The 17,472-nt window shown below is 43.8% G+C and overlaps 3 protein-coding genes across 4 annotated transcripts; 2 read left to right on the top strand and 1 right to left on the bottom strand.

Moving 5' to 3' along the window:
• Positions 1-21: 21 nt before the first annotated feature.
• On the top strand, positions 22-4,891 carry LOC103456630 (uncharacterized). 2 transcript variants are annotated; one of them, XM_008396295.3, is made up of 6 exons: positions 22-181; positions 434-668; positions 1,157-1,372; positions 1,777-2,193; positions 2,990-3,195; positions 3,883-4,891. In XM_008396295.3, the coding sequence occupies exons 2-6, from the start codon at positions 629-631 to the stop codon at positions 4,366-4,368; spliced, it is 1,365 nt and encodes a 454-aa protein (XP_008394517.2). In that variant the 5' UTR covers positions 22-181; positions 434-628; the 3' UTR covers positions 4,369-4,891. The 2 variants fall into 2 exon arrangements, with proteins under 2 accessions (XP_008394517.2, XP_008394527.2); XM_008396305.3 differs by having other exon boundaries at positions 475-668.
• Positions 4,892-5,032: 141 nt separating this feature from the next.
• plaat1l (phospholipase A and acyltransferase 1-like) lies at positions 5,033-7,502 on the top strand. The gene is made up of 5 exons (XM_081598292.1): positions 5,033-5,687; positions 5,887-6,016; positions 6,524-6,612; positions 6,682-6,846; positions 6,939-7,502. Exons 1-5 carry the CDS (start codon positions 5,601-5,603, stop codon positions 7,002-7,004), a joined length of 537 nt encoding a protein of 178 aa, XP_081454418.1. The 5' UTR covers positions 5,033-5,600; the 3' UTR covers positions 7,005-7,502.
• Positions 7,379-14,524, bottom strand: ephx2 (epoxide hydrolase 2, cytoplasmic). The gene is made up of 18 exons (XM_081598284.1): positions 14,330-14,524; positions 12,979-13,057; positions 12,749-12,911; positions 12,477-12,667; positions 12,279-12,401; positions 11,277-11,348; positions 11,112-11,207; positions 10,967-11,045; positions 10,849-10,883; positions 10,749-10,775; positions 10,598-10,683; positions 10,414-10,525; positions 9,538-9,612; positions 9,423-9,465; positions 9,133-9,235; positions 8,984-9,053; positions 7,912-7,992; positions 7,379-7,837 (listed from the first exon to the last, which is right to left on the bottom strand). The coding sequence occupies exons 1-18, from the start codon at positions 14,431-14,433 to the stop codon at positions 7,691-7,693; spliced, it is 1,686 nt and encodes a 561-aa protein (XP_081454410.1). The 5' UTR covers positions 14,434-14,524; the 3' UTR covers positions 7,379-7,690.
• Between the last annotated feature and the right edge of the window lie 2,948 nt (positions 14,525-17,472).

Raw genomic sequence — 17,472 nt, forward strand, 5'->3', positions numbered from 1 at the left:
GCAAAGAGTTCATCAGCAGGCTCGTCTGCCAACTACATTTCCCACAATGCCCTGGTGCTGAGTGAGGTCACGTGGGTCGCAGACGCCGGTGTCAGCAGAGTTTGTTTGACAGCAGCGAACAGCGCATTTAAAGTTTCGTCGTGATTTTCTCCCTTCTCGCTGCTCCTGGACCGAACCTCAGGTCAGTTTGTTAGCGAACGGGAACATCGAGGGTAAAGTTTTAGTTTCGGCTTAAATTTTAAGTGGTGACCTGTTTTTAAAGGAGAAATTAACTGGTTCCAATGCCGAATGGCTCCGTCTACTTGCTGGAAATCAATGACAGAGACAGCAAAAGTGACAGAAAGTTCAAGTTGTTAAAGTGTTTATTTTGTGGTCATTAGTGAAACTGCTGCTGATCGTCAGTGTAGCTCATTCTGAGCTGCTTCTATTCCAGTATTGCTCTAAGTTGAGCGCTTTTCTGCGATTCTGCTCCAGGCGGTAGTCAGCCATGACTCCGCCGCCGCTGTCCGTTGGAGGAAGAGGAAGAGGAAGGAGCTGATGATGAGGAGGGTGAGGGTGATGATGACATGCAGTTAGCTGGCTGGCTGGTGGACGGATCGGATCGGGACCCGGGCGGAGAGGCTCCAGCATGCCGCGGAGGAAGCAGTCCCACCCGCAGCCGCTCAAAGGTGAGTCTACCTGCGGCTCAGCACCGCGCCGTCCGCGGAAATGCCTCCGCGCAATGAGGAAGTGTCTGCCCGGAGCGGACCGGACCGTTGTTGCTCCAGACCGGAGGCTTCAACTGGGATCAGGGTTGGTCTGACTGGTTGAACTGGTCTGACTGGGCTGGAGGCTCGACCCCCACCCCCCATATCTGCCACTGAGGAAGACTACTGCTCTTCCTCAGGACGCCTTATCTCATCCTCCTTTCTGCTTCCTGCCTCCACTTCCTGTCCTCCCTGCGCCCCTCCTTCCCCCCCCCCATGCTTCCTGCTCACCAGTCACACCAGTTAGACCAGTGGCGGCTCTGGATCTCAGCTTTTGAGTGGATTGACCAGTAAAGATCCAGACCCGTTTACTGTGGTTCTGCTGATCCGAGCAGCAGCATTGGTCTCTGGTCTGGGCTCCTTATCTCCAGAATTCAATCTGACCTCTGACCTCTGGGTCCTGTCTACAGTTGGGTCCAAGGCGGCGGCGCCATCCGACCCAAGCGGCTCGGTTCTGGAGAGTGACTTCCTGCTGGACGGAGACGGAGGGACAGGCTGGACGGTGGGAGGTTTCCATGGCGACAGGAGCTCCTCTCTTCCTGCAGCGTTGTGTCTGGAGCCCGCAGCACCAGCAGCCTCCGCCGTGCCGGCCCTGCTGTGCTGCCACGGCTGCGGACTGAGCCTCGGTAACAAAATGACTGTTTATGGTTTGGTAGTTTCTGTTCATTTTTATTCATTATCACATTTATTTGTTTTTATTTCATTTTTTGTTCTTTTTTATGTGTTTTGCTCTTATTTTATTTTTATTTATACTTAAATAAAAATATACTACAAAGTATAACATATATAGTACATAATTTTGTAGTTTTTTGTTTTATTTCTTTTATTTATGCATAGTTTTTCTTTTCATTTATTAATTAAATTAAAATTTAGCAGTTTATTTTAAATTACATTAAAAAAAATTATCTTGCGTTTTAGCCTTTTTAATGTTTCATTACAATTTAGTTTAATTTTATTTTAATTTATTTATTCAAGTTTAAATTTTGAAAAAGTTTAGTTTTCGTCTGACTCGCTCTGCGTTTTGCTCCAGGTGTGGGTCTGACTTTTGGGGCGGAGCTTTACTGTCTGACCTGTGAGCAGCGGAGCTCCACCCCCCGAACCGTCAGGAGGCGGAGGTCGGCTGGTGGGAGCGGCGCCCCCTGCAGGCTGTTCTCGTGCTCGCTGTGCGCCTTCACCTCGCGCTACTCCAACCACCTGAAGCGTCACATGACCGTCCACGATGGCCGCAAACCGCACCGCTGCCCCATCTGTCCCTACGCCTCGGCGCAGCTCGTCAACCTGCAGCGCCACCTGCGCACCCACACCGGGGAGAAGCCCTATGGCTGCGCCCAGTGCAGCTACGCCTGCAGCTCCATGGGCAACCTGCGGAGGCACCAGCGCATGCACGCGCAGGCGGTGCCGCAGGAGGAGCAGAGGAAACCGAGGAGGAGGACAAAGGGCGGAGAAGGTAAAGCCCAACACTTCTAGTCCTACATTTCCCATCATGCAGCAGGGTGACCTGCTGCCAAGTGTTCAGGATCAGAGCTGCTTCATGCTGGGCGATCAGAGGAAGAGGAAGTGAGAGAGTTTGTGGGCGGAGCCAGCAGTGAAGCTGAACTGAGGGAGGGAAACGCCTCACAGCTGCATCAGCCTGTGGGGGGGGTCAGCAGGGGTCAGTGGGGTCGGCGGGGGTCAGTGGGGTCAGCCTGTTCAGACTGAGCTGTATCTGCATCACAGATGCTCTTAAAGGGCCGGTCGCTCCAGAATGCTTGATGAAATATTCATATCTGATTCAGAGATGAAATGTTGTTGAACATCTCGTCCCCTTCAGCTCCTCCACAATTTCTTTGATTTTCACTGATTTTTGTGGAGCTAATTTAAGAATATTTAATTTATGTCTGACATTAAATGTATCTTTTCATTAATAATAATAATTTTATTTCTAACACCCTTTATATCTCTGATTTGAATCTCATATTGACCACTCCCCGTATCGATCAGGAAGTCAGGCTGAGCAGTCAAAATACTTTAGCTTTTCACCATTTTATTGACAATTTGTAATAAACTCTCAATGATGCATTAGCATGAGAAACTGCAGACATTTATTTCATATTTTTGCATGAATTCCTGTGACAAACTGCAGGGACTGATAGATGTGATGTGGCTCTTTATGTGGACCCCTTAAAGAGCTGAGGCGGGCCGGTTTTGGCCCCCATTTGGTCTAGTAGAAACCGTCAGACGTTTTTCTTCTCTGCCATCATCAGAGCTGCCACCGGAGGACTGCTCCTACCTGCAGCCAGCAGGGAGTGCTGGTTCTGGCTCCACCCCCGGCCCTGACTCCACCCCCGGCCCTGACTCCACCCCCGGCCCTGACTCCGCCCCCAGCCCTGGCCCCGACCCCCTGCCAGCAATGCTCGTCCCGCTGTGCAGCCTGACCCTGGAGGGGGGGGCAGAGGTCCAACCTGGACAGGTGAGTTCCTGCTTTAACCAATCACTGGGGGTTTCCATGGCAACAGCAAGCAGCTGAACACTTTGCATTGTGTGACGTTTTCTGACTGGCCCTTTAAGAGCCGGCCAGTCAGAGCAGAAACCCAGAGTTTCTTCTTCTGTGGTTTGAGGCTGCAGGACGGTAAATAAATAAACTGCATTAAGTTATAATTCAGTTCTAGTTTCTGTTTCCACTTCTAATATGGAAACGTCAGGAGTGAAACATGTCAGTCACTTCTGTTCAGTCAGTAGGAAACTTTTCAAACAGACCAGAAATTAAAACCTTTAAAACGATTCAGACCATTTCCATCGCTGATTATCAAATGAATTTCTATACATAATGTTTTTCATAACATTATAATTTAGTTTATAACAATGAAGATTTAATTTATAACGTAATTTAGTTTATAACATAGTTTAATTTATAACAGTTCAGATGATGACAGTTTCATTTATAACACAGTTTAGTTTAGTTTATAACATAGTTTAGTTTATAACATTAAAATTTAGTTTATAACTAAATTATAATCTGGTCTGGTCAGAATATCTGACCAGACTCCGATGTCTCTTTTTCTCCTCTCCTGCTGATTATTTTCTGTCTCATTATTTTTGTTTGTTCCAATATTCTGTTGTACCAGATTGACCTTTGACCTGGTGATTCTGGTTCCAGGTGCGCCCAGCTGGGGCCCAGCGGCGGCCCAGGGCGCCCCCCCGGCGCCCGCTGCCGCCCCGCTGCCCTGCCCCGGAGAAACCCCACGGCTGCCCGCACTGCGCCTACGCCTCCTCCCACCTGGACAACCTGCGGCGCCACCTGCGGGTTCACACGGGCGAGAAGCCATTTCGCTGCGCATCCTGCAGTTACGCCTGCGGCAACCTGGCCAACCTGCGGCGCCACCAGCGCATCCACTCGGGCGCCAAGCCGTTCCGCTGCGCCGTCTGCGGCCATCGCTGCAACCAAAGCATGAACCTGAAGCGCCACATGCTGCGCCATACGGGCTGCAAGCCGCACGCCTGCGCCCGCTGCGGCTACGCCACTGCCCACTGGGACAACTACAAGCGCCACCAGAGGAAGCACGCCGCTGGGGGGGGCTGGGGGCCCGGGACCCCAGACGCCCCTGGAGGTCACCATGTCACCTCAGACGGCCAGCTGCTGTAACTTGGAACCGCTTCACCGCAAACACCGCAGTGCCTGGTCCCAACAGGAAGCCTCTTCCCAACTTCCTGCCAACTTCCTGCCTTTCCCAACAATATAAACATTCTCTTAACTTGATTTTAAAAGCTGCACACTGTTCTGCACTGATTTAAATAGGCTCAGGTCAGAGGTAAACTCAGGTGTGCTGCTGCACTGACTACTTGGAAACAGCGTTCATGTTTCTACACTGAACTTCCTCTAAATGTTGATTTTCTGAAGATGATTTCTATTTGTATGTTTTAATTCACTGATGTATTTTGTTACTGTGCTGCCTGACTTCCTGTCTGCTGAGGTCATTTCCTGCCAAATAGTGACCCTGCGGATCAGTTAATAAACTTTTAATCATCAGACAGTGAAGAATGTTTGGAGCCACTTTCAGCTCATTAATAAATAAACTTTACAAATTTCAGTTTTATTCAGTTTGAGCTTGGAAATGTTAGCAGCTGCTTTGTTCTGTCTAAACTCCTGAATAAAAGTAAAAAACATTTTTATGGTTTTTATCTGTTCACATAACTTTTAATTTTAGAATTGAAGTTTAAGTTTGATTTATTTATTTAAAATGCAAATTAATGAGGTTTGATGCAAAACCACCTGGACGAAGAAATTAATTTTCATAAACACTTTTAATATCTGTGACTTTTTTAACTTGGATAATTTTTAAAGATACGAGTCCTTAAATCTGATTTATTAATAAACTTTATTTGACTTTAAAAATCCAAATAAAATCTTAATTTATTTTAACTTGATAAAATGGATGTTTGTATTTCCTAGAGATTCACCTTTGTGTGTTGAGGCTGGTTTCCATGGAGACAGGCCTCCATGTTTTCTATTTCAGTGACAAGAAGAATTTAATGTTAAACTAAAAACGATACACTGGGTTTTCCAGCTTCAGTTCAGCTGTTTGATGTTTCTCTAGAAAATAACCACAACTTCCTGTTTCTGCTGAGGAAACACCTGGCGGCCCGCCCACCGGTCCTGGGAGGCGGCCATGTTGGGAGGCGGTCATGTTGGCTCCTCATGGATCAGAGATGATTCCAGGCCCGGCTGACCCGGGAGCAGCAGGAGGCGGAGATTCTGCCCTGAGGTTCTGCTGAGGCCGAGCCGGGCCGGCTGGGCTGGCCGGGCACGACGCTGCTGAAGGCGTGAAGTGAGCATGCTCAGTGGGCCGTGACATCATCACCACATGGCTGCGCTGTATGCAAAGCAGCAGGAAGGTTCCTGTTTCACGTCAAGCTGCAGAATCACAGCAGGACGAGCCGCAGAACAACGCAGTCATGGGCAAGGTGAGTGACCTCTGACCTCTGCTTGTTTTCTGTCAATGCACAAGGTGAGTGACCTCTGCTGGTTTACTGTCCAATAGACAAGGTGAGTGACCTCTGACCTGCTGGTTTCCTGTGATGCTGACCGTTTCCGGATCGTTTCGAACAAACAGAACCAGCGTGGATCAGTTTTCTGACTGGTTTGGTTCCTTCGTGTCTCCAGATTAACTCACGGCCAAAGCTTTTCCCCGGAGACATCGTGGAGTATCCCAGGAACAAATACTTCTCTCATTTTGGGATCTACTTTGGGGAACGGGACGGCGTTCCCTACGTGGCTCACCTGACCTGCAGAGGTTGGCTGCTTTCAGATCCATAATTTATGTTGAAAATAATTCCTTCTGTTGGATCTGAAACATTTCCTGTATTTCCTGAGATGCTGCTGATCCAAGGAAGCTGAAAAATGTTTTCATCAAAGTTTCAGGAACAGATGAAGTCAAAGTTTTCCCTCTGAAGCTGCAGAAACAGGAAGCATTTATTAGATGGATTTCTACCATCCTCTTCTAAACTAAAATCAGTTTTAGGAAGATTTTATTGGGCAGCAGAGACCCTCTATGTTTAGATCCATGGGTCAGAACGGCCTAGTCAAAGTCTTAAACAGCTCAGCTGTTTAAGACAGCTGAGCTGAGCTCATTTGCAAAGAGGGGAAAAGTTTCAGTCTTAAAATCAGCAAAAGGTTTCCAACCTGTCAGCTCAGAACAGGTGCCTGCCACACTTTTCAGATGAATCCATGTTTGATTTTTCTGTTTCTCATTAATGGACCCGGCTGATTTACTCTGATTTTATTTGGTAACATTCGCCAGACGCCGACACAAAGATCCCGCTGTTTGGCCGCGCCCTAAGGTCAGAGGTCAAGCTGGATCCTCTGGAGCTGCTGGGGAATAAATACAAGGTAAAGCAGAGCTGAGGCCGCGGCGCCGGGCCGTCCATGGCCCCACACTGACCCCATTTGGGTCCACAGGTCAGCAACATGCTGGACGGGTCGCACTCCCCCAGAGACTTCCACTCGGTGGTGAAGCCCGCCATCGAGGACATGCTGGGCCGAGAAGTGACCTTTGACATCCTGTTCCACAACAGCGAGCACCAGGCCACACTATTCAGATACGGAATCAAAAAGTCCCAGCAGGTGAGCTGAGGGGCTGGGGTTTAATGGGACTGAGTCTCTGGTAGAGGAGCAGAGTCTCAGTGGGCGGGGCCTAACGGCTCTGTGTCTGGCAGATCGAACTCGTCTACGAACACATCATGCCGTCCTGGAAGAAGCTGTTTGAGGAGAAGAAGCTGTGAGCCGTTCTGCCACTAGAGGGAGCCGTCTCCTCATGTTCGTCTGAAGCTGCACTTTTAACCTCGTCCTTCCACTAAACTTTCACCAGATTAAACGTCATGATGTCAGATTACCAAAAATATTTAGTTTCAATTTAACATTTTCAGAAATTTTTAAAAAATTTCTTTCATTTTTTCTGGACTGTAAAATATTCCGATTTTCTGATTTCTTCAGATGTTCTGCTTTACATTAAAAAAAAAAAAAAAAAAGTTTTTATATCTATAAACATGCATTTTTTTTCTTTTAAAAATTATTTGTAAGGTCTTGATGTTTCTTTAAACTGACATTTTATAGCTTAAAATCTAAAATTCTCCATGTTGATTTTGAAGCTGAAATCTAAACACTGTGACGATTTAATGACACAATATCAATAAAGGTTAGAATCATGATCAGCAGAAAGCTTCTTGTTTACTGTACATTCTGAGCACAATATTTGATTAAAAGTCAAACTGAATCATAAAGACTTTGGTTTTTAATTTTGAAATCTTTAGTTTTTATTCATTTAAATCTCTTTGCTTCTTCTTCTGTCCATTTTCTCCTCGTTTTTCTTTAAACTTGCTTGCTTCCTGTTCTCATTCCTTCCCAACATTTCCCTCTTTGTCGTTTTCATGAGGAAAACTTGAAATGTAACTTCGGTCATGTTCCTGCGTCACAGTTTGGGCACCAGCAGCTCGCCGCCTGCAGGTCCATGCGTCTCTCTCAGCCACGATATCAGGATGTTGTTGGTCTCTGCCGGTTTGTCCATCTGCGTCCAGTGTCCGCAGTCCTCGATATGTCCTCTGCTCAGGTTGGGGACCTGCAGGGAAACACAGACCTGTGACCGCCTGACCTGTCGGCTCCGCGCCGCCGCTTTCCGGACGCGCTGCTTACCAGATCCTCCATGCCGTGAGACATCGCCGGGAGCAGGACGGGGTCTTTCCCCGCCGTCACCATCAGCGCTGGCATGGAAATCTGGAAACAACATGGCGGCGTCAGGAAGATCAGAAACCAAAACTGTGTCAGACCGGGAGGAGTCCGGTTCCAGTCCGGTCCCAGAGGAATCCGGTCCCAGTTTTAGATGGTTCCCGGCTCCAGCACACCTGCAGCTCATTCACCTGCTCTGAAGAGCCTCCAGGTGAGAGGCAGCAGGAAAACATTTGACGGAGAAGCTGAACAATGACGCAACTCATTAGAAAAGGTTGAAAACAACTTGAAAGATAAAAATCTTGAAATATTGTTTTCACATCACCTGGTTGGAATCTGCTCTGACTTCAGTGTCTATGAGGACATAAGATCTGCTGTTTTTAAGGTCAATAAATGATCAAACTAAATTACTTAAACGTAAGTTATGGTCAGCTAAAGACTCAGACTATAAACTGACTTTATTTTGGGGTGCTCAGGAAGGTTTAGATCAAACCAAGTTATTGATTTAATGTCAGGAGATGAATAAAGCTAAACTTTACCCACCGTAACACCAAGCCTGAAAATATTCAAAACTTTTTTTTAAGGTTTTATTGGCTCTAGTGGCCTTTATTTGATAGTTAATTGACAGGAAAGTGGGTAATGAGAGAAAGGGGAAGACATGCAGCAAAGGTCGCCAAGGCCGGGAATCAAACCTGTGACAGCTGCGTCGAGGACTGAGGCCTCCATATGTGGGTTGTGCTTAACCCCTGCGCCACCACAGCACACCCAAATATTCAGAACTTTGAGAAAATCTAAGAGCTGAGGGCGTTGTGCTTTTGGATAAATTGTGGTTATGGGATGTAAATGAATGCATTGCATGTGAATTGTTTGAGTTTTAACAGATGGGATGCATTCAAAATTTCTGTTATCCACATCATGCAGAAAACTCATTTCCTCTTCAGTGTAAGAACGTTGCACTGTTTGTGTCCACGCTTTATTTGAGCCTGAAGGACGTTGATGTGAACCACAAGGGACTCCAGCTGCTCAGTCTGTCACCAACCTTCCCAGTGGGCTGTGAACACATCCACTTCCAGTTGGCCTGGTTGTTTCGGTACCAGTTCAGCGGTCCCCTGTTACACAACATGGAGGAGAAACATCAGGCGTCAGTGGATCCAGATAATCATAAAATCTCTGGACTCTGAGCCTCACCTGAAGCCGCTTCCTCTGAACTGACCTACGTAGTAGCCCAGGTCGGCCTCAGTTAGCATTGAGCTGCGAGGAATCTGCTGTGGCAGACCCACAAACAGCCCGCCTGGGGAGACGGACCCAACCAATCAGCACAGACCCTACATGGACCAACCAATCAACACAGACCCAACATGGACCAACCAATCAACACAGACCCAACCAATCAACACAGACCCAAGCAATCAGCACAGACCCAACAGGAACCCAACGTTGACCTTTAACCTGTCCCTTAAACCGGCAGACGTCCTCACCTCGAGCGCAGACCCCCGATGTGCTGAGAGCCGGACGACCTGCCTGAGGAAACACATCTCATCAGAGTTGATGGATCTGTCCTGACCGGACTCTGCCTGGTCTGGATCTACTCACGGCTTCACGGTTGCTGGAAAAGAAAATCTTGAATGTTCTCTCCAAGTCGTTCTCCAGCTCGGCCTCAGCTACTCCCTGGAACAAAAACAAAACAGCACTGAAAGCTGGAGAAAGGCAGGAACATTCAAAGGCTTCTTCCTGACTGCAGGTGAAGCTTCAAATCATTCTAAAGTCAGTTTTCTAAAATGTTCTAAAACTGAGAAGAAAATGATCAAATTAAACAAAGCAGAGTTAGAGAGCACCAACTGTGATCTACTTTACGCTCACACAGCAAAAGGAAACAAAACAAAGTCCTTTAAGGAGTAAAATTGTCCTAAAACCAATATCAGTTTATCTAATGTCTGATTAAAAGTAAAATAGATTTTTAAATAACTCAGAGCAGATTAAAAATTGTCCAGATTGAAACATTTAAATGCCTGTTGATGCTCAGCATTATGTTTTCACTAGTTTAATTCAGTTGAACTTATATTTAACGCAGCATAGTTCATATCAAACTACACAATCTGTATCCTAAACTATTTCAATACAAGTAAATCCAATTATTCTAATTTAATTCAGTTACAGCTCAACACAGATTTAGGACATGCTCATGGGTAAAAAGTTGTTTTTCTGAGGATTTTGGTTTTGACACCAAAGTTATTTACTGAATAAACTTTAAAATCTTAGAGCGAAATCTTTAGCCGTTTATCTCGCTTCATTGATAAACAGCTCAGTATCAGAAAATAAACAGGCGTTCCTCAACCAGACTATAACTCAACTTGTTAAAAGTCAGAATTGCAAATATTTTGTTGTTTTGTGCATTGAAAGCTGCAATGTTGTTGGGAAGAACTGGTCTAGAGATCCAGCTCTGGTTCTCCCTGTGAAGCAAACACTTACTGGTTTCTGGAAGTAAATCTGGTAGTCAAAAGCGGGCAGAGCCTTTAGTTTCTCTGAAGCCGGTTTCGAAGGGTCCGGTGGGAACAGGGGAGTATTCAGAGACGCTACCGCCCTTCACAAAAATTACATATTTTACTTAAACTTTCCAAATATCGCTAAACGTCGGTAACTCAAGAGTTTTTACCTGACTCTCTCTGGAAAATACCAGGCCATAGTCCAAACCAGGGCACCGCCCCAGTCGTGACCCACAAGGGTGACCTGTGGTATGGTCTTGGAGGACCAGAAAGACAAGTCACTTGTGATGAACATTTTTATTAGCGTCATTTATTTCTTACCATTTTGTCCATGAAGGAGATCAGATCCTGCAGACAGAGAAATTCATAAAACTCTCCAGATTTAATTCTGTCACATTTTAACATGTTGGTGAATTCAGACCTTGCAAAGCTTCTCCTGGGAATATTCCTCTATGTCTGCAAGGGAACATTTACCAATCATAAAACTACCAACAGCGAGGTGGAAAATGTTTCATGGATGTATTTGTGTGTGTGCCCACCAGGGGGTGCTGTGGATTCGCCGTATCCCTTCATGTCCAGAGCCAGGACCCTGAACCCGGCGGCAGCCAGAGCGGGAATCTGCCAGAGAGGAAGCAGGTGTGAAAACACGACACATCACCGCCGCCGCTTTACTGGGAGGCTCACCTGGTACCGCCAGGAGTACCAGCTCTCTGGGAAGCCGTGACACAGCAGAACCGGCGGGCCAGAGCCCATCTCCACGTAGTGGGTCCGAACACCAGGCTGAAATCACAGCACTAATTATTCTGTCTCTCTAGGCTTGATGATTGGCTGGCAGAGGAGGGTCATTACTCTGATGGTGACGTATCCATGAGACACCTGGTCAGGGCTGCAGGCGATGGGAGGACTCTCTGCCCCAACAGCCTGCAACAAACAATGTTTCATCTGACGTCACAAAGATTCGGGTTCTTCCTGTTAAGGATCAGTTCAGTATGAAAACTGTCACAATGTTGGAAGTTTCCCATCGTCTCATTACAGCCATAAATGTCAGTGACATTTATGGCAGCAAGTGACATATATGTGAATAGTTCTACAAATTAATTGAGTTTTAATTTTCTTAAATTTGAGTCATTTCTAAGCGGTGCATATTGTTCAGACATGTCCCCACTTTGTCAGTATCTAAAATAGCGGTTCTCAACGTGGGCCCACTGGAGGGCGTTCAGAGGACGGCAGGGGGCGCTGGTGGGGAATTTTTACAAAAGGGGGGGCGCTGGGATTCCTTTGGGGGCGTTTGGGTGAAGGTAAACTTTACACCTTATATGCACAACAATGCCAGATTAGACTTTGAGCAACTTGGTAAAACTGAAGTGTTTTATTTCCGTTTGAAGGCTGCACGCTTCCATGGAAGGACAACAGAAAATCACTCTTATAAACATGTAATTACAATACCCTCACTTTGTATACCTCTGAAAAATGAGCCCATTTAAATAAAGAAATCCCTCCATGGTTGATACCTCGATAGAGAGCGTTCATTTCATAGCGTTAACACCGGAGCTGTAAATGGTCCAGTATGAAACGGGTGTGATAGAACAACACAGCACTTTTAAATTTCAGAATACCGAAATTGTTTTAAAAGGTTTATGTCAGACTGCCTTTTCCCCATCGATACATTTCCCGAACTCTGCGCACTATAGGGTGTGCGCAGAGTTCACGTATGGCCCCCAGAGATGACCATACATGAAGGGTAAAACTTGCTACATTTACCTCATTATGTGCATAAAACTACATAAAACATGGTATACAGCGCATGCAACGCATAGGGGCGCAGCAACGTGTTTAACTGATTAACTGAACCTGAACTCCAGTGAAGTCGGACAGTTTGTGCAGAGCAGCCTCCAGGTTGTCCACCAGGACGGCCTTCATCCCTGCCGTCTCTGCTGCCTTCACACTCTCCTCGTCCACATCGAGCCACAGAGCCTAAAACGGTTGGATGGGTTCAGCTCCTGCATCAGGAATCAGCTGTTGCGTCTCTCTTAAAGGGATATCTCCCACCTGCTGTGATGGGATCCCCAGCTGGTCCAAAGCAGAGTTGAACATGGCGAACTCTGGCACTCTGTGACCTGAATGGCAAGACTGGAGGACCAGGTTAAAGTTGCTACCCAGGAGACAGAGGAGCCGAGCCGGGTCGTCTCCGGAGGCGCTGTCATCCAGCCAGTGATTGGCCAGGACTGCGGTCAGTACTCCTTTAAATCAAAGTTTAGAGTAAAAACTCTGAGGTCCAAAATGACAAACTGCATGAAAAGCAGCTGTGTTCAGCATGTTACCGTGGTAACGCAGACTCGCAGACGTTTTCAGCACAATATCTTGAACGTCCATCATGGCCTTTCTGACCTCCTCCAGCAGACAGCTGACGCACCAATCAGACGGCAGCGCCAGGCCTCTGACCTCAGCTTGTTTGGCACATTCAGCTTGAAAAGCCGGGATCATCTGCAAACACACACATTTATGTACTGACTCGGTAAATAAATGACGAGCAGGAAACATCCGGACCCACCTGATTTAGAGTAATTTTGCCTTTTTCTGCCTGAATCAAAGCTCCTTTATTTTGGGACGCCACACTGGAGAGAAAACCTCTGAGAAAACAGATAAAACATGATCTGGATTTAATGACTCCAAAGGACCTGTAAATATGAGCAAAACATAAGAATTTACCAATGCACCATGTTCTCATCTAAAGTCAACAACCGTCTGGAAATGTTCCAATCTTTGAGACTCCAGAAAACCTGATTGATTGATTGATTGATTGATTGATTGATTGATTGATTGATTGATTGATTGATTATCCACACCTGGAATAACGATGCCAAAGTCTGGATCCATCTGTCTATCCAAGTTACTCAGTTTTTCTACTGAGTAACTTTTTCTACTCAATAACTGAGTAGAAAAAACTCAGTTACTCAGTTTTTCAGTAGAAAAACTGAATAACTGTACGAACAAAGTAGGTCAGTCATTGTTTACTGACAGTTCCACAGACCTGCAGGTAATCGATCATTTATTGACTGATTATCTGGAGTCCTCAGACTTTGTTTTCTTTTTATCTAATACGTAAAGCTGCAGCGGCTCTTGTGGTTTGATCTACTTGATTTATATGTTTGTACGTTTGGTTTGGTGAAGTACTTTGATCTGAAGTGGAGGAGAAACTGGCTGAACAGATAAAAGATTGATTAAAAGTACAGGGTGTGAGAGCTAAACCTGGGAAACCAGTTCTGGTAGTTCTGGTGTTTTGGCTTTCTTCCTGAATTATTACAGTTATTGTAGCTTAATGTAAACATTTCACAGTATTTATACTTTCTGATACATTTTTCAGAAGTACTGATTCCCTCTGGATGTTCTTCCCGTCATGGTTTCTTTCCAGGTACTCCCACTTTCCTCCCACGGTCTGAAAACATGACTTTGTTTAACTGGTTTCACTGAATGAAACTCAGTGGCTGATGGCCAAGTTCTACTTTCTGTAAATTCATTCATAATTAAGAGACATTTTGACACTTCTCTGGTAGGCCATTATTAAAATTCCCCATTAAGGTCTAAAATCTCAAACCTTGCTCACCACGATCTTTTCCCCAACCTGAATTAACTCAGTTAAAGTGTTAACTATTATCTGTAGTAACTGTTTAATGTACAGACATCTTTACAAAGTGAATAAACATTATTTTAATTGGGATTTAAGCTAAAATTCTTAATCTTGAGTGTGTTGCACGACTATCTGGTAATGTTTGCAGTGATCCTGGTCTGGCTCATGCGTCTAATAATAATTCAAATGTTTTTATTTCCAACTGGATCAGACTGAATTCCTCAGGTTCCTGTTTTACAGTGCGGTCGGCTGTGGTGTAATGGGAGCCTCTCACCGCGGCAGACTGTGCAGCTCCTCCAGTTTGTGGAAAACACTGGTTGGTCTTGACGGAACCACGACGCCCCAGAAGTTGAACAGAACCGCTTTCTTCCCCGCCATCGGACCTGGAAGCTGCAGGCTGTTGATTTGTGTGCGGCTGCAGCAGCGAGGGTTGTTATGTTTCGAGTGTTGCCCTCTGTACACACTGACGCTGCTGCTCCGCCCACTGGGAAAGCTCACACATGCTTGGCTCACATGAGGCTTGTTCACTCAGGCCACTGCTGCTCTAAACCTTTTGTTATTTCAATTATTCTACCCGTTCTTTTTGTAACAACAAAATCTCTATGGTAAAAACATAAACATGTATAATAACATCTAAAAAACTAAACACATTTCCCTGAAACAGGAAATGATGCAGTTTATTTACAAAACATATTTAGGGCATTTTTAATATATTTTCTTTTTAAAACTCTGCAAGAGATTCTTATTTTTTAAATTGTTCTTGTGATTTGTTGTACCTGTGGTAAATGTCTGGCAGGTTATGATTTCTAGGAAGTCAGAAGGGCGGCTTGTTCTGCTCAGAACCGCTTTGTACTGGACTGGTTCTGGTGACACAAAGTTCTGGACATCTGCACTTTGCGCCTGCTGTTAATGGACGGCTATGATCTGTCAACATGAGCCAAAATATTACCTGAAACAAGTTTATGGCTGCAGAAAACAGTTGGCGCTCCAGAGTGACTTAGTTTTATTTCATGTTTAGGAGTTTTTGGTACAAACAAAGCCCACTTATCCATCTGCTGTCGAGCCCCAGCAGAAACTCTCAGGTTTATTGGCACTTTTTCAGCCTCTCAAGTTGCTGTGGAAAAATTTTTGCCACCTCTTTTTTGAGTTTACTGAGGTAAGCAGACATTTGTTTCTACAGTTTCCTTTGGGATCCACCACAGCATTTTAAACAGGCTGAGGTCTGCTGGACTTTGACTGGGACGTTGCAGCACTGATTATTTTCTGTTTCAGACATTCTGTTGAATGTCTGAAACAGAACAATGATTTGGGATCATTGTTCTGTTGGTTGGAACCGTCTGTCCTTGACTCTGTTTATGAAGGAGGTAACGGTGCACTTTGACTGAAAACAAGCCAAATCATCACCCCTCCACCACCGTGCCTGGCAGTTGGTATGAGGTGAAAGCCAAAACCCACAAAAATGAATTTGCACCATTTTTGTTTTGTGTGCAGAAACTAGTTTTATATAAAACCTTGAGCTATTTATCTTGAATATGTAGGTAACAAACTCAATAACCAGATTTCTGGAATGATGTGAGCTGTAACCATAACCAAGTGTTTTGTTTTTTTCAACTTTTGAAAAAAAAATTTCACAAAACAAGACGGAAAGAAAAAACAGAACTTGAATTAAGCTAACGTACTATTTATCAATGCATGACATTTAATCTTTAGCTCACACATTAAATTGCTTTGATCAAAATCCTCAACATTACTCTTTGTTATTGTCGTTCCTGTAAAGGACTTTGGTGCAGTTTTACACCTGTTTTTAAAGTGCTATATAAATAAACTTGACTTCCCTTGACTTGACTTTTGCTCAGCTGTGTTAGCCACAACATCATTTTTATCCCAAGAGCATCCTGAATCTTCAGAAGCTATTTTCAATCAGATGGACCAGAAGTCATCAATGTTTTTCCCCAAACTGATGGAGGCCAGGGACTGATCAGGTAGGTTGATATTGCTAACAGAGGCTTAGTGCTACATAAAACATGCAGCAATACTGTGCATTAAATACAGGTAATTATTTATTTTATGTTTTAAGTTTATACAAGTTTGAATACAGAAGTGATGGCCTCACAAATCCACTGCCATGAACTGTCATGTCAGTGTTTGACTTGAAATGCAGAACTCTTATCATGAACAGAATGTGTTCATTTCTGAATGAAATACATTTTATGTCTCGATTCATCAATGTGATGCATTATATGCCTGAAGATTAAACAGATGTTTTCAAGCCTTTTTACTGTTATGATTATTTTCTGCCTATAGTTTTTAAAAACTCTGTAAGAATTAAGTTCCTTCCCATCCTGCGACCGTTCCAGCTGCTGTCAGGGTTTCCCCGTCAGCCAATCCAGCAGACAGAAAGAGGCAAATGACTGGATACAAAGTAGGCACCATCTCTATTGTACCCTGCATCCTCATTGGGCTCACAGCTCCAGACTGTAATGGCCTTTATTTAAACCAGTGAGACTGCGAAAAACACAAGTTAAACTTTTCAGCATAGATTATATTTAAACGCTCAATTTTTATTCTCTTTTTTTTCTCTTTTCATATTGTAGAGTTAAATTACACTATTAGTGTTATTTTATTTGTTATTTTATCTGATTAAATATTTGAAATAGATCTTCAGTGGTATGATTTAAAAATAAAAGCATTGCTTGTGTGTACTTAATTTGAAAAGTGAATAAATTCTTTATCATAATTTCCTGTTTGTAAAAAGAAAATATCTGGAACAATATATTTGTTCCAGATATTTTCTGGAACAAAATATCTGGAACAAGATGTTTGTCTATCCTTTAGACAAACATCTAATAGAATAGAAGACTAATTGAGTAAACATAAAAAGTTGCTACATTCATTTAATTTAACTCATCAACTAAGTAATCTCTTATGGAGAGCCATTTCAGCCAAAATTAAATAAATAAATAAATGGGTGAAATAAATAAAAAATGAGTAAAATAAATCAAAAAATTAAGAAAATGAGTGAAATAAATAAATAATTTGTTAAATAAATAATTTAGCTTTTTCATTAACCCATTTTTTCATTTATTTATTTTTCATATTATCAATTTCTCAATTTCCCTTTTTTCATTAATCTATTTTTCATTTCCCCACTTTTCATTAATCTATTTTTCATTTAACCATTTTTTAATTTAGCTTTTTCATTAACCCCATTTTTCATTTCTTTATTTTTCACATTATCAATTTCCCAATTTCTCTTTTTCATTTATCTATTTTTTATTTATCCCTTTATCCATTTACCCATTTTTCATTAATTTATTTTTCAATTAACCACTTTTCAATTTCCCTTTTTTATTAACCCAATTTTTTCATTTATTTATTTTTCCGATTATCAATTTCTCTATTTCTCTTTTTCATTAA

The sequence above is a fragment of the Poecilia reticulata genome, chromosome 2 (assembly GCF_904066995.2).
Source record: "Poecilia reticulata chromosome 2, P_reticulata-male-v2, whole genome shotgun sequence".
Classification (NCBI taxonomy): domain Eukaryota; kingdom Metazoa; phylum Chordata; class Actinopteri; order Cyprinodontiformes; family Poeciliidae; genus Poecilia; species Poecilia reticulata.